This window comes from Lytechinus pictus, chromosome 13 (assembly GCF_037042905.1).
Source record: "Lytechinus pictus isolate F3 Inbred chromosome 13, Lp3.0, whole genome shotgun sequence".
NCBI classification, from domain to species: Eukaryota; Metazoa; Echinodermata; class Echinoidea; order Temnopleuroida; family Toxopneustidae; genus Lytechinus; species Lytechinus pictus.
This window is the reverse complement of record NC_087257.1, coordinates 20965202-20980019: the sequence shown is the minus strand read 5'-3', so window position 1 is coordinate 20980019 and position 14818 is coordinate 20965202. Positions and strand designations below refer to the sequence as shown.

Here is a 14818-nt window from a genome sequence, read left to right as displayed (position 1 = left end):
GGCCTGGGAGCGAAATTATTTTTCCCACCGAGTTCTGGACCAACATATGAATATTCATGACTTGCGTCTTCGGATTGAGAGTACGCATGCGCGTAGACTTCTTTAATAATAAAACATAATACATTTTAGGTTCGAAAATCGCAGATTTTGAATCGTGCTTGCATCAATTATTGTTTAGTACAGTACTGCTAATGGTTACAAAAATGTATAGAATGTTGCTTTATGGTTGAAATATCACAAATATTTGGCTCGCTTCCTGCACTCGCATCAATTATTGTACTCGTTCTCTTCCCGTTCACAAAAAAATGCTTAGAATGTCCAGTTTTCAGGTTGGAATATCACAAATTTTTGAGCTCGCGCTTTGCGCTCGCATTATTTTTTATTGGTGAGTTTTCTTATTTAAAATGCAGTAATTAACTAATTAATTAACTGCTTCCTTTACTGGTCAGTATATAAAAAGAATTAGCGAGCGCAAAGTTATTTTTTAGTTAGATACACATCTTTTTCATGATTACAAAACCAGCTCAGAATAAAATAATTTCCATGTCTTATTACACGACATGTCAAGAAGTTTGAGCTCGTGATTCGCGCTGGCAACATCGCGCAAGGAAATTTCAACAATGATTAGCCCCATAATTGACCATAAATCAAGTTTTACAACTTCAGAATTATTTTTTTTTTCAAAACCGCTTGCTCGCTATGCTTTCTCGATGAGAAGTAAAACCTAAAGCAAAATATCTATCTTATAATTAAAAATCACTTTAGAAAGCCTTTGCTCAACTTAATTTCTATAAAACACACACTTACTTCACGCAGTTCATAATCTCATTTTTAAAATACATGTATCTGTTTGCACAAAAAACTCATTTTGAAAAATGGGTGCCTTTTTGGCGTTGACCCCCCCCCCCCATAATAATTTTCTGCTGCCCCTGTCCCAGAGAGTGGAGAAAACATACGTTGAGAATGCCAGGATCAGATGACCGTGGTAATAATAATTATTGCAATGTAAATCGCCTATAGAAAAATTATGGATTATGTGTACACAGGTAACTATATCATTATTTTAATATGTCTCTATCATGAAATTATTTTTGTTTTAAATGTACAAAGGTTTTTTTTTTCTCGCTCAGTCCCCTCGCTCACATACATTTTACCATGTGTGATGTCTGCCGCCTAAGTATTGTTATAGTTCATTGTTCTGTATATCGTAAGTTTGAAATGCCTTGGCCTTGAGGTTTTCAGGCCTTGGCCTTGGGTTTCCATGCCTTGGCCTTGGTCTTTGGTATTGAAGCCTTGGCCTTGGGTATTAAAGCCTTGGCCTTGGCCTTGGAGGTTTGAGCCTTGACTACAATACTGAATAGCTGACTAATGCCATGGTTAACTTCGAACTGGTTAATTCCGAACTTCACGTTTAATTAGGTTTAGACAAATATTAGCTTATTTGCCATGGTTTAATATGTCTAGTCCGTATACAAAACCAGTCCTAGATCTAAAAAAAATTTATCTTAGTTCTAGTCTAGTCTCTATATATCTAGACTCTGATCTACGCTGCATCAGCATGGAACCACTAGTGTACCAAGTGGGGGGGGGGGGAAGACTGTCCCTCTGACGAGTCACAACTGATTCAGGGGACGTGCCCCCTTTGAGAAGCCAAATTAATAATTTGTAATGTAAAAATGCAATGAAAAAGACGTATGTCCCCTTTTTTGAACGTGAAGATCTTTTTTTTTTGCTTGTCAATTTTTTTTTCAGCTAAGAAATCCATAATTTGGGGTGAATACCCTTTTTTTTTTTTGGGGGGGGGGGCTTGTCACATTGTTCGCGGACGAAATATCCTCTAAAAAAATTGCCCCCCTTTTGGAAAATCCTAGGTACACCAGTGCGTGCATGGAACGTATTCTAACGTCAGGCACAAATTAACGTCAGTGATCTTGATCCCCGTCTTCACCCAAAATTATGGATTTCGTAGCTGAAAAAAATTTGACAAGAAAAAAAAAAATCTTCACATTCAAAAGAGGGGACATACGTCTTTTTCATTGCATTTTTACATTACAAATTATTAATTTGGCTTCTCAAGGGGGGGCACGTCCCCTGAATCAGTTGTGACTCGTCAGGGGGGCAGTCTGCCCCCCCCCCTTTGGTACACTAGTGGTTCCATGCTGATAGCGCGTAGATCAGAGTCTAGATCGAGACTAGACTAGAACTAAGTTGTTGTTTTTTTAGATCTAGGACTGGTTCTGTATACGGACGAGACATATTAAACCATGGTAAATAAGCTAATATTGGTCCAAACCTAATCAAACGTAAAGTTCGGAATTAACAAGTTCGAAGTTAGCCATGGCATTAGTCGGCTATTCCTATTAGTATTAGGCATTAGACAGGTCCAGATTTGAGGTAAAGTTAATGCGCTAGCCTAAGCTAGCCCTACCCTAGCACATGTCTTGCCATTAATGGCAGCTAGTTTGATAAGTGTTTAAGAATTGGATGTATATATAGATCTAAGCCTATAAGGCCTATAGAACTATGTAGGGCCTAAGGGTACCGGTAATTTGACGATGCTAATTCATTCTGAGCAACGTTAATGCTTACGATCGGCACTGGTCGAGGCCAAGTCCACGCGCATGCGTACTCTCAATCCGAAGACGCAAGTCATCAATATTCATATGTTGGTCCAGAACTCGGTGGGAAAAATAATTTCGCGGCCTGGGAGGCCCCCCCCACCCCCCCCCCCCCCCCCCCGGGCCATATTAACTCCCAAAATACCCCAGCCTAGATAGGGTTACAGGTAAGGACATTCAATGTGTTGTTCGAACACTCTTTAAAGTTTGGTTAATCGAAACCAAGTCTTACTAATGCTCTCTCGCATTGTGAATACTTCTACTAATATTCAATTTTTTGTGTGATTGTATGACCACTGATATTTTGATGAACAAAGAGTCACATCAAAGAGGTGTACCCTCATTTTGCTTTTAATTAATCAAAAATAACTTCACAACTCACCATGAGACTTAAAACTTGACATCCCACAGAAAATGTTACCTAACTGCATAATTTTTACTGGTTACTCACATTACATGATGGTTACTCACGTTACAAAGTTACTCACATTACAGTTTTTCTTCATCATTTTTATAAAAAATTGTACTTTTTAATGATTTTGATAGTCATCACTGTGTCAAAGATTGTTTGAAGGAAGAGAATTTAAAATCCCACCAATTAACTGTGAAGAATTTTTCTCTCAGAAAACAAAGTCAGTTTTTTCGGTTACTCACGTTACATCAACTGACCAGGTTGCAATATTCATTTTTGAATGAGTACTACAAATTTACTTGAAAAGCTGTTGTGTATTTTAGGTAATTTGACTCTTCTAAACTTCAGAAATATATGAAGTGGTATGTTGTTGCAATAACAAAATGGTAATAAGGCATATTTCATTTTTCACTATTTTTCTTGTATTTTGGTACAGAATGGAAGACACAACTTTTGACAATTTTTTTCCAAAGTATAGATATGAAAATAAACTTTTTATTTTTTGTTTCTGAAACTATCATGTATGAAGGACTTAAAGTATCAAAAAATTCAAGAAAATATTGAATTTGAATTTTTAAGCTCATGTCCACCAACCTGTGGAATTGCCCTTTAGTAGATTTTCTTCAAACCTTCACCAATATGTTTTATTACTTTTTCTACTATTTTTACAACAAAGTTTTTGTCAGGGTGAACTTCCCCTTTAAAGGAGAATGACCTGGGAACAAGTTAATAGCTTGTGTGAAAACAGAGGAATCAAAGAAACAATTCAATGATAGTTTGAGAAAAATTGAAAAAATGATAGAGTAAAGAAAGTTATACAGTGTAAGCATTTGAATGCTGACATCATTAATGATATGGGGGGCATCCACAATCGGCAACGTGACCAACATACTAGTGAACACACTACATTGTAAGTCACAGCAGTACAACACACCAATCACTTTTCTACATACTTATCTTTCCACTTTTTAAGTCGATCTATCAGTGCTTTATTTTATAGTAGGACATGTTATAGTGGTTTCATAAAATATATCATGAACAAAGAGTTTGTATTACCATTATCATATAAAGAATGAGCTAAAAAAAAATGGATGATATAATTTTTTGATTTTTTTGTTGTTTTCATACAAGCTATCTTGATTGGAGGGTTTCATATCCCCTAATAATCCAATTATTGTTGGCATACAATACACTTAAAATTATTCTTATAAAAAGGCACATAAAATTAGATAGGATCGAAGTCCAGGTTGTACAGCGTACACATACACACACCTCCATGATGTTAATGAGAGTAAACAAAACCATGTGATTTGATAAAAATAATTTGTTCTTTGTTTCCACAAACAAAGGATGGAAGTGACTCATGTAGTTTTGGAATGTCCTTAAAGGGGAAATTTACTGTTGATTTGAAATTACTCTTCATATTATGATGAAAAATAGAGAAGCCGTTCAGTTAATTAAGAAATGCATGTAATAATAGTAATAAAAATGGTTATGGCGGTGATGATGATGATGATGGTTATGATGATGATGGTGGTGGTGGTGGTGACGATGATGATGATGATGGTGATGATGATGATATATGATAATAATAACAATAATAATAATAATAATAATAACAATAATAATACTAACAAAAATAATAATAATAAATAACAATAACAACAACAACAACAACAGCAATAATAATACTAATAGTAACAATAATAATAAATAATAGTAATAGTTATAATAAAGCAATCATCATCATCAACATCGTAAACAATGACTATATTGATGTTGTTGATGATGATGGTGATGATGATTTGATGAATTGATGATAATGATGGTGATGATGGTGATGATGGTGATGATGATATGATGATATGACAATAATGATAATTATAGTAATAATACTACTAATAATAATGATAATAATAATAAATAATAATAGTAATAATAAAACAATAATAATCATCATCATCAAAATCATAAACAATGACTATATTGATGGTGGTGATGATGATGATGATGAAGAAGATGATAATGATGAAGAAGATGATAATGATGATGATGATCATTTAATAAAAGGAATGATAACAAGTATAGAACTAATGAAAATATATGAAAAAACACTGAAATGAAGATTATTCAAAACTGATTTCATTAAAAGGCAGTTGCAATCTTTTCATGGCAATCACTTTTGCAAAGAAACTTGTTTAACAACCTGAATTTCAATCTACAATGATCATAATTCAATTTCATTTGATGGAATTAAAATGAATGAAACTCTGATTAAGCATCAATGAACAGTGTCCTGACATCCATCAAGTCATGTATAACTGTGCAAACGACTTTAACAAACAACCCCGCAGACTGTAGACAAAAGAGGATAAGACTGACAAATATTCACTTGGGATTACAAAAAAGAGGCCATTCACACTATTACATATTCTCAATTCAGGACGCAAGAAAGATTAAATGCTTGTATGAACACACCACACCTGGTCGCCTTTGAGATGTTGGAGAATGAAACTATTTTTTAATAATAGATTTCTCAGAAAAAGAGAAAGACTAAAAGTGTCAGTTGACTTTTGTCAGACTTACTTTGTAGCAACCGATATGATGGCGTTCTGGATGACTTGTCGTATTTCGTGAGTGAACTGATCGTCGTTGCTAAGTTTATGATACCAAGGATGGACGTAGTCACGCAGAGTTAGCAACACAACCTAGAATGTATACAACATACAATGGGGGTGTTCACATTAGCATGAATGTAATGTATAACCTCAATAATGTACACATGGAAAGCTCATTTCAAGTAAACTGCTCACTGATACTTGGTTTAAGATCGTGGTGTACGATACTATAAGAATGAACACAGTCATGAAGTGTTAGACAAACAAAATACAAAATGTACACTGAAAAAGCGTGTGTTGAATTTGCTGATTAATCCAATTAATATCATCTACATGTATGAGCATCTGATGTGTAAGCCACATGCACCTTATATGTGAACTGCATTTTGATAGTTGCTATAAAATCAAGATCAAATATATAGATGATTCCCACTTCAGAGTTATGTAACTTTTGGCAGCCATACCTCAGCGGTTTTCAAAGAAAATACTTTCATAAGGCGGTGCTGCACCATCCGGAGTTTGCTCAATCTCGAGATTTTAGCCCGATCGGCCCTCTTCGCGATTAATCTCGAGATTCAATAAATAATGCCGAGTGCGTCTGCACCTACGAATTAGCGCGATAATTCGTAAAATAGCGCGCTATTTTGCAAATAACCCAAGTTGACTTGGGATTGCAATCTCGAGATTAATCCTACGAACTAGCGCGATAATTGCGTCTCCATTGCAAATAATCTTGAGATTGTTCAGATTGGGATAATTTGCCGGATCAGAAATAGAGCGCTAATTTGAAAACTCGGGATGGTGCAGACGGGCCCTAATGCAAGGCTCGACATTAGCGGTGGCCCGGTGGCCCGGGGCCACCAGAAATTCACCTCGGGCAACCATTAATGAAAAAATATTAAGTTTTGGTGGCCCGAATCGGGCAACCAATAATTTTCAGAATAGCGCAATTTTTCTCCCCATTTTGCACGCATTTATCAACTTTCGGCACCCAACTTTCTACAATTCAAATTGCAAGCCAGTTCGTCAGGCGCCCTTTTTGTTGATCTACACACAAAGTTGGCCTACCGCTATAGCATTAAGTAGCTTTTATCCAGCCGGCTGCGCCGGCCGGCTGGCGTGAGCTTTGCATGCTTGAAGCAGCTGTGCGTTAGCAGCCTACTCAGACTCAGGGAGCTGCGATACGAAATGTTGCTGCTAAGAAATCTTCCACAGAACTATGAAAATCCAAGTCAAAGTCACATTTTACACCAATGAAATGCCCTTCTACAGACCTTTTTGCTAAAATTTGGTGTATCCTGATTATTTGCAAGCATTAAAAAGAGGAATCATGACCTCTCTTTTGACTCAAAAAGACCGATTTCCAAATGAAAATGATATACATAAAAACACATAGGTGAGTACATCACAGTCCCACATGTGCATTTGTATGTATGTTTTTACTTGGTTTCTTTCGAAGCTGTGTCTTTTCCGGTCTTTTCTAGCCAAAAATAAACAGACAGTTACTTTCTTTCTTGTTTATAAATGATTTCTTAAACAACTCGTGAGAAAGTAAATACTTTGGGAAGGCATTTCATTAATATGAAATGTGAATTTTTCCAACATTTTGGCAAATTTAGGGAAGGAATTTTCTCACACTTTTTTTTGCCGTTTTATTATTTTCTTTCATTTTTTTTTACAGTGGTTAAACAATTTATACCCATTTATTCATTTTTAATGTTTTTCTTTATATTTTTCGGGCCACCAAACTTTAATATCGGGCCACCAAAAAAAATTATTCAAAGATTTTGGTGGCCCGAACGGGCCACCACCAAAAAAAGTTAATGTGGAGCCTTGCCTAATGGGTTATGTAATGGGGTTACACAATGAGCCGTACCAGAGTAAAGCCCCCAGTTAGAAATTGCTATACAAAAACAGCAGAGGGTTATGCAATGAGCTTTGCGAGTAATACCCTTTGCAGGCATACTTGAAGCCACCCTCCCCCTTTAGAAATTACCAAATACAAATAGCTAAATATAGCATCCAAACCAAACGATTCACACACATTTTTTTAGAAAGTTTCTACATGTACGATTGTATATTAAGTTCATGGACCTGACCACGGAGGATTATCTATTGTTACTGGTGGTGCTGTGACAATGCTCAGCACCCCCAGTAACAATAAAATTCTCCATGGACAGGGCCCTGATGAAGTTACATGTACATGCAAGTCAGATAATGAAAGACTTTGAAAATTAATTTCTAATTCTATTTTGAACAGCCCAAGTGTAATGTGAAGGCAAGCAATGACCATGGGTGCCAGCCTCATCTACATGTACATGTACTTTGCTGCCTTCAAATTGCCCTTATAAATGACAGTGGTCCAAACCATTTTTTTGTAAAATGACATAATGGAGGCTTATTGCAAGGGCTGACTTTCATAATACACTGGCCAATATTCTGGGCCCTGGTGTAATTATGGGAAGCCAATGTCATATCAATCTCTATATTAGGTGATCAATTTATCACCGCATCTGATTGAAAATTGTCTTGAAATGATAATTAAAAAGTTTTCTTCACCATTAAAACAAAGGAAAGATCCCAGTAAACGCAAGGGCCCGTATTCTGAAGTTTAACTTAAACTCAGGTTTAAAGTTGTGGTTTAAGTATGGAAAGCCGATTGTTACATAAATCACTTACAGTAGAGATGTAATATTTCACCTCATTTGGCTCTCAAATCATTCATAATTGTCTAGGAAGTATAAATAGATTATTGTCTTCACCATCGATGAATCAGGAAAGACTACAGTAAACATAAGAAACATACAACTTAATACAAATTTTGACACTATTGGCTTCCCATAATTTTAGCACAGAGTTAGACCATGGTCTAAGTTTAACCTGACTTCAGAATATGGGTCAAGAAGTATAATATAGAGTATTAAATGAACTTTTGTCACTTTTGGCTTCCCATAATTTTAGCCCAGACTCGGAGACCACATGGTTTAAGTTAATCCAGAGTCAAGAATACAGGCTGAAGGCACCACTGATGATGTATGACATCATCAGTGATGTAATAATGAACGTCAAGTCCAATAAATGATATCAGAAAAAACTAGCACTTCACCTCTTGAAGTTGATCATCGATGATACTAGCTCCAGTAAGTCTCTTGTCACTTTTATACCGCCTTGGCTTAACTTGCATCTCACCAACAATCTTGTTTGATGGAAGAGAGAAAAAGCAACTTATATCATAACAATTATATTTATGATTCTCATCAAATGTACTTAAAAAAAATCAATATCACAATTTTCTAATGTACTTTATTGTTTTTTAATTTCTTATGTATTCCTTTGTTGTCAGACTTTGTTTTTTATTTATTTTAATAGAAATTGTCAGCGACTTTATTTTGATCCAAAACAAGATAAGATTAATTGAGATTAATCAGTAAAAGTAGAAATAATGATACATTTACAGCTTTTGGCAAATGAACACTATTCACATTTGATTTGTACACAAATACACGTTTTTGAGCAAATTTAATCCTGGGGGCCTTTCATGAAAGGAGTTGTCAGATGTTTTATCCGACAAGTACTGTTATATCCGACAGTTACCAATCATTCTCAAGGAAATTTGTCAGATGAAAATGTTGATGAAACGCTCCCCAGACATGCATATGAAATGTTGGGTAATTTGAGAACCGTGTACAAAGAGGGTTACAAATTAGGCCTCAAAAGTTGCACAAGAATTGAAAGAAAAGTCACGGCACAGCGCAGCACCTGCTTTTCGTGTTAGAGATTTATCATGAAAAATGTCAAAGACTGAATAAGCCCCTCCCCTCCCCAGTCTTATTAGGTTTAAGGGAGTGAAGACATCTACTGGTACAATGAATCTTTTTAATTTGTGTAATCAATTCATTCTTATTTTTTAGATACCTGTCTTGCTCCGATACTCTCTTCACGAAGCTGGGTAGCTGAGCTGATTGAATTCAAGATGGCTGTCGAGTCCAAAGCCCCCGGTCCTCTGTACACGATCCATAAGCCCCTGTAATTGTAGAAAAATAATGGGAGATATTTTAATAAGATTTTCTGAAAAAACTGTTTTAAGAATTTTCAAAAGAAATGAAAAAAATATTTTTGAATTTAGTCAAAATGGAAAGAAAATCAAATATTTTTCTTTCTATCAATCATCGAACATTTGTTAATAAAATGAGGAAGCTTGAACTGTCACTGTCTTGACTAGATACAATTAATTAAAAAAATTTGCTAACATAATACATTGTATGGTTTACAATGTACACATGTTTTGGCGTACAGGGCACTGTCTACATTTACGACTGATCCAATCAATCACAACTATGGAAAGGAGCAACGCTAACATCTACATATAATGTAAGATGCATGTTTGCTCAAAATGTTTTCTAGATATGATGTATATTCATAAATTCATTGTTTTCTTGATAATTCAGTGTGCTCCCCTCTGTTTACAAAGGATATTTTGCATTTTTTTTGTATGAAAAATTATGACACTGATGGATTTCCATAGAGTTACAATTGATCGGATCAATCGTAACTCTTTGTAAGATGAGGCCCAGGTCTACATGTACATTTTACCTGAAAAAACTAATTGTATTACAAGGCAAAGAACTTTGTACATAAGACAAATCAGCTGAATCATCTTGATCAATGAATTACCTATTATATGAAAAGCTAAATTTCTGGGAAATTCATACTACAAATAATATTCCCACATGTTTATCAAAAATGTAGTTTTTGAACATGAATTATAAAATGGAATATTTTCTTTTACATGTAGAATGTCCCTTTGAAAATAATTGTGTTACATATATCCATGGAAGTGATAACAAAAAGGAAAACAGATCAACGGAATAAATCACATTAAAATATAATACGACTCGATCCCTTTTAAATCGAATAAGCCCTCGAGTGAGTCCCCAAGTGACTCGCAAAATGAGTGTTAAATATGCATCAATTAATTCTGCTGGCCTGAACGGCTTGCATTTAATGTACAGTACATCAATGAGGCAATTATCATGTAGCTATGTTTGAACCGTGCACCGAAAGGCTAATTGTATTAAACACCAAACTGTCTATTTTTGGAAGCACGTGTACAACCAGATGCATTTCCTGTACTATTAACACAGATATACATTCATGTACATTTGTAATTTAGTATTGTACCAGGTCTGTACAAACATCCCTTTCTACATGTATATAAGGTAAGGTATTATGCATGTACATGTAGCTTGTGACAAGCTGGTGGCTGACTTAATATAGAAATTAAAGCTTCAAATGTAGAAAATGGTAGTGGGTTCATTTTGACAAAGCTTGAGCTTGAAAATTTCCTTTGCATGCCAAGCTGTTCACATACAATAATAATAATAATAATAATTTAATAAAAATGTGAACATAATATAAATGCGCCCCCATCCATTATAAAAAGATGCTCATGGCGCAATAAAGCAAAGAAAAGAAGAAAATAGACACCTACTTAAAAAAAATGTATGTATTTAATTATTACAAGCTTATCCACGAGCTGTAATCAGTACCTTCACTAGCAACATGTGCAAGTACTACATGTATGCATCGACAAGCTTGTGTGAGGGATAGAACATTTAAAGGACAAGTCTATCCAAACACCAAGTTGATTTGAATAAAAAGAAGAAATCCAACAAGCATAAAACTGACAATTTCATCAAAATCGGATGTAAAAAAAGAAAGTTATGACATTTCAAAGTTTTGCTTTATTTAAAAAACAATTATATGCACATCCTAGTCAGTATGCAAATGAGAAGACTGATGACGTCATACACTCACTATTTCTTTTGTATTTCATTATATGAAATATGACTTATTCTAATTTTCTCCTCATTGTCAAGTGAAACAACGATTAATTCCCCCTTGAACATGTGGAATTAGCATTGTTTAATACTATATGGTTCAGTCAAGTTGGTCCATATTGTCAATTCTCTAAAAAATGAAATATTGCATAATTCAAACAATAAAAAACAAAAGAAATAGTGAGTGAAGGACAACATCGACTGTCTCATTTGAATGTCACTGAATTGTGCATATCACTGTTTTGTGAAAAATAAGCGAAACTTTAAAATGTCATAACTTTCTTATTTTACATCCGATTTTTATGAAATTTTCAGCGTTATTCTAGTTTGATTTGTCTCTATTTATTCAAATCAACATTTTTCTGGGGTGGACTTGACCTTTAATATCACACACAGCCTACAGAGCATGCCAGAAAATGTATGAGAAAGTAGTTGATAACAAATGTATACTTGTATACAATTGCTCAGGGGCAGATCCAGGATTTTCCAAAGGGGGGGGGGGGGCAAATTTTTTGGAGGAAAAATTAAATTTTGACACGCAAAAAAAAAATTCAACCACAAATTAAGGATATACACCTCTGTTTTAATGGCATTTTTACATTACAAATTTTAATTTTGCTTCTCAAAAGGGGGGCACATGCCCGCTGTGCCCCCCCCCCCCCCTGAATCCGCCAGTGCAATCGCTGGATTTTTAACAAATTATACAAAGCACTTACTTTCAACAACAACAAAAACGCTGAATAATAAAAGTAAATACGGTAGATGCAATACATTTCTAAAAGCTTCTTTGAAAGAAATTATCTTTTCCACAGGCCTGCATGTACTGTATATTGTGTTGTTTTTGTTTGTCATTGCTTTTATGATCCCAGTAGCTTTGAAATGTAGGTTATCTTTCATTATTTTCATGAGAACTTTGAAAATGCAAAGCCATGTCAGGCTTTCCCAAATATTCTCCTTTTCCATTTTACTGTAAAATGAACATGTATTCTTTGTGCAGTACTGCAACAATTCATTATTATCACAATGATGTTATCAAAAAAGGAAGGAAAGGAGCAGTTTTCAAAAGAATGTAAAGGATGGAGAAAAAGAAAGTGAAATAAAGTCAATTGATGTTTGGGTAGACTGATATTGATACAAGAGTCTTTCCTGGGGTGGTATTCTGAACATTGTCTTTTCTCAATATTTTATCTTCTCCATTTTTAATATCTTGTATTATGTTCTATACTGTATGTATTGTGGTATAGTTTCACTCATCATCCATGACAATTTTCAAAATTATTTTTTCATGCTACAATTGGTTAGGCCTACATATAAATTCCTCCTTTTTTCTCTGTTATCCTTCTTTTTCTACTTCTCCTCTAAAATCCTTCACAGCTCCCTGTCTCTCTGCGATGCCAGCAACTGTATTGGGGATACGCCCTACCTGCCACGGGGCCTTCCTTTTGGCTAGAAGGGCTCCCACTGGGAACTAACAATGATTTTGATTGGTTTGCTTCCAAAAAGATGGGCAGGAACTTTGAGAGATATGACAGGGAAAGACAATGTTCAGAATACAGATTTGTGACAATCATAACGGTGTCACATCTCGGAGAGAAATGACAAAATTATTTATGACAGTGTTCCAGAATACCACCCCTGGATTTTACAAAGTACAGGGTCCTGTAGCGATTGATCTTCTGCTTGATTTTTATGATTAATTGTACATTGTAGTAAATTAAATCAATAGTCAGGATATTCTTCTACGATGATTGCTATCAAATAGCTTTGTGTTATGGGCCACTGATTATCCCTAAATGTACTTTCCTATTTGAGCAACTTTGCTGATTTTCCAATAGATGCCTTTTATAATTTTCATTAATTAACTTTGTAAGTTTATAATTATACAGTAAACGTTAATGTTGTCATTTTTTTTTTTGGCTAGTTGTTGGGCTGCTTAGGCACTTCTTTCTTTCTTTCTTCATTTTTATGTTTTTGTACAATATTTTTTTTTTTACAAAAATGATTGAACTGTGGGTTGGCCATAGACAAAATTTACTTCTTTTTTGCCTGCTACCCTTTAAGAACACATACAGTACATTGATAAAGTGTAAACTGTACATGTCATGTTTGTAGACTGTACTTTATTGTAAGCCCATAATAATTAATACCGGTACTTATAGTTATTTTCATGCTGAAAAGTATGAATCAAATTGAATAACAGGCTGATAGTATCGTACTCACCCAACAGCAAAAGCTAGGAAGGATGTAAGGAGAACCAGAGGGTAGCCAAGTCCAAACGTTGTGAGGAAGAGGGCAAGGCCTAGCACTATCCAGCCAACGCCCACCTTGCCCTCCTGCAAGGAGAAAGGATGGAAAAAGAGGACAATTTTGATTTAAATTCACTGATATAAAGAATTATCAATAAAAAGGAGAAAAATATATTTAAAAAAGATGTATAGTTGATATGCCCCCACTGTTCAAATGTTGTTTAAAATGGTAGGCATTGTTTAAGCCCATCACTCTATTAAATGTTCAAACTTTTAAATGATTGTTTAACTTTTTTAAACAAACTGTTTATAATTGTAAACAATTTTTCAAAAAAGTTTAAACAATCTATAGAGTTATGAGCTTTTAATAAACAACATGCTCAATATTTCAAAAAGTGTTTTTACATGTATATTGGCAAGAATGACACTAAAAAGGACGTTGGAAAAAACAGAGCAAAAAGCAGAGACTGTAGAGAATTTATATAGGGCTGTCTGCACCAGCCCGAGTTATCAAATAATCATGCTATTTCTGATCCGGCAAATTATCCCAATCTGAAAAAGAATCTCGAGATTATATGTAATGGAGACGCAATCATCGGGATAGTTCCCGGATTAATCTTGAGCTTGCAATCGTAAGTCAACTACAAACTAGCTTGCTATTTACGAATTACCCCGCTAATTCGCAGGTGCAGACGCACTCAAGATTCGACTCTGGATTATTTATTCATGGTGTCAGAATGCATCAATGCCTAGCTCAAGCACGTATTGCTCTTCCTGTGCTGGTGGAGATGGGGTTTCTTGAATCTCGAGATTAATCGCGAAAAGGGCTGATCGGGCTAAAATCTTGAGATTGAGCAAACTCAGGATGGTGCAGCATTTATAGAGCACACAATTCTGCCATCATTTGCTCGTGATATACATGTAATGGTGAAAGCATCAAGTCAGAATCCTGATGCAATGAATGGCATGAGTTTGAATCCTCATCTTGCTGGCCTATAATTTTTTCAGTTTGGTTACCTACATGTAGTGTTTATTCCCCTGAAAAAAGTGGAACACCTCTCGCAGTCTCACCTGCATAATACGC

General features: G+C 35.1%; 1 protein-coding gene across 1 annotated transcript in view; it reads right to left on the bottom strand.

Annotated features, from left to right (window-relative positions):
* The window catches only part of LOC129275141 (sorting nexin-13-like), a 41940-nt gene extending 28124 nt beyond the window's left edge, over window positions 1–13816 (bottom strand). The window contains exons 1-4 of the mRNA XM_054911928.2: window positions 13709–13816; window positions 9564–9672; window positions 8755–8844; window positions 5617–5738 (exon numbers count right to left, since the gene is read on the bottom strand). Coding sequence (XP_054767903.2) covers window positions 5617–5738; window positions 8755–8832 — 200 coding nt within the window. The 5' untranslated portion in view covers window positions 8833–8844; window positions 9564–9672; window positions 13709–13816. The remainder of the gene's footprint in view (window positions 1–5616; window positions 5739–8754; window positions 8845–9563; window positions 9673–13708) is intronic.
* Window positions 13817–14818: the final 1002 nt, after the last annotated feature.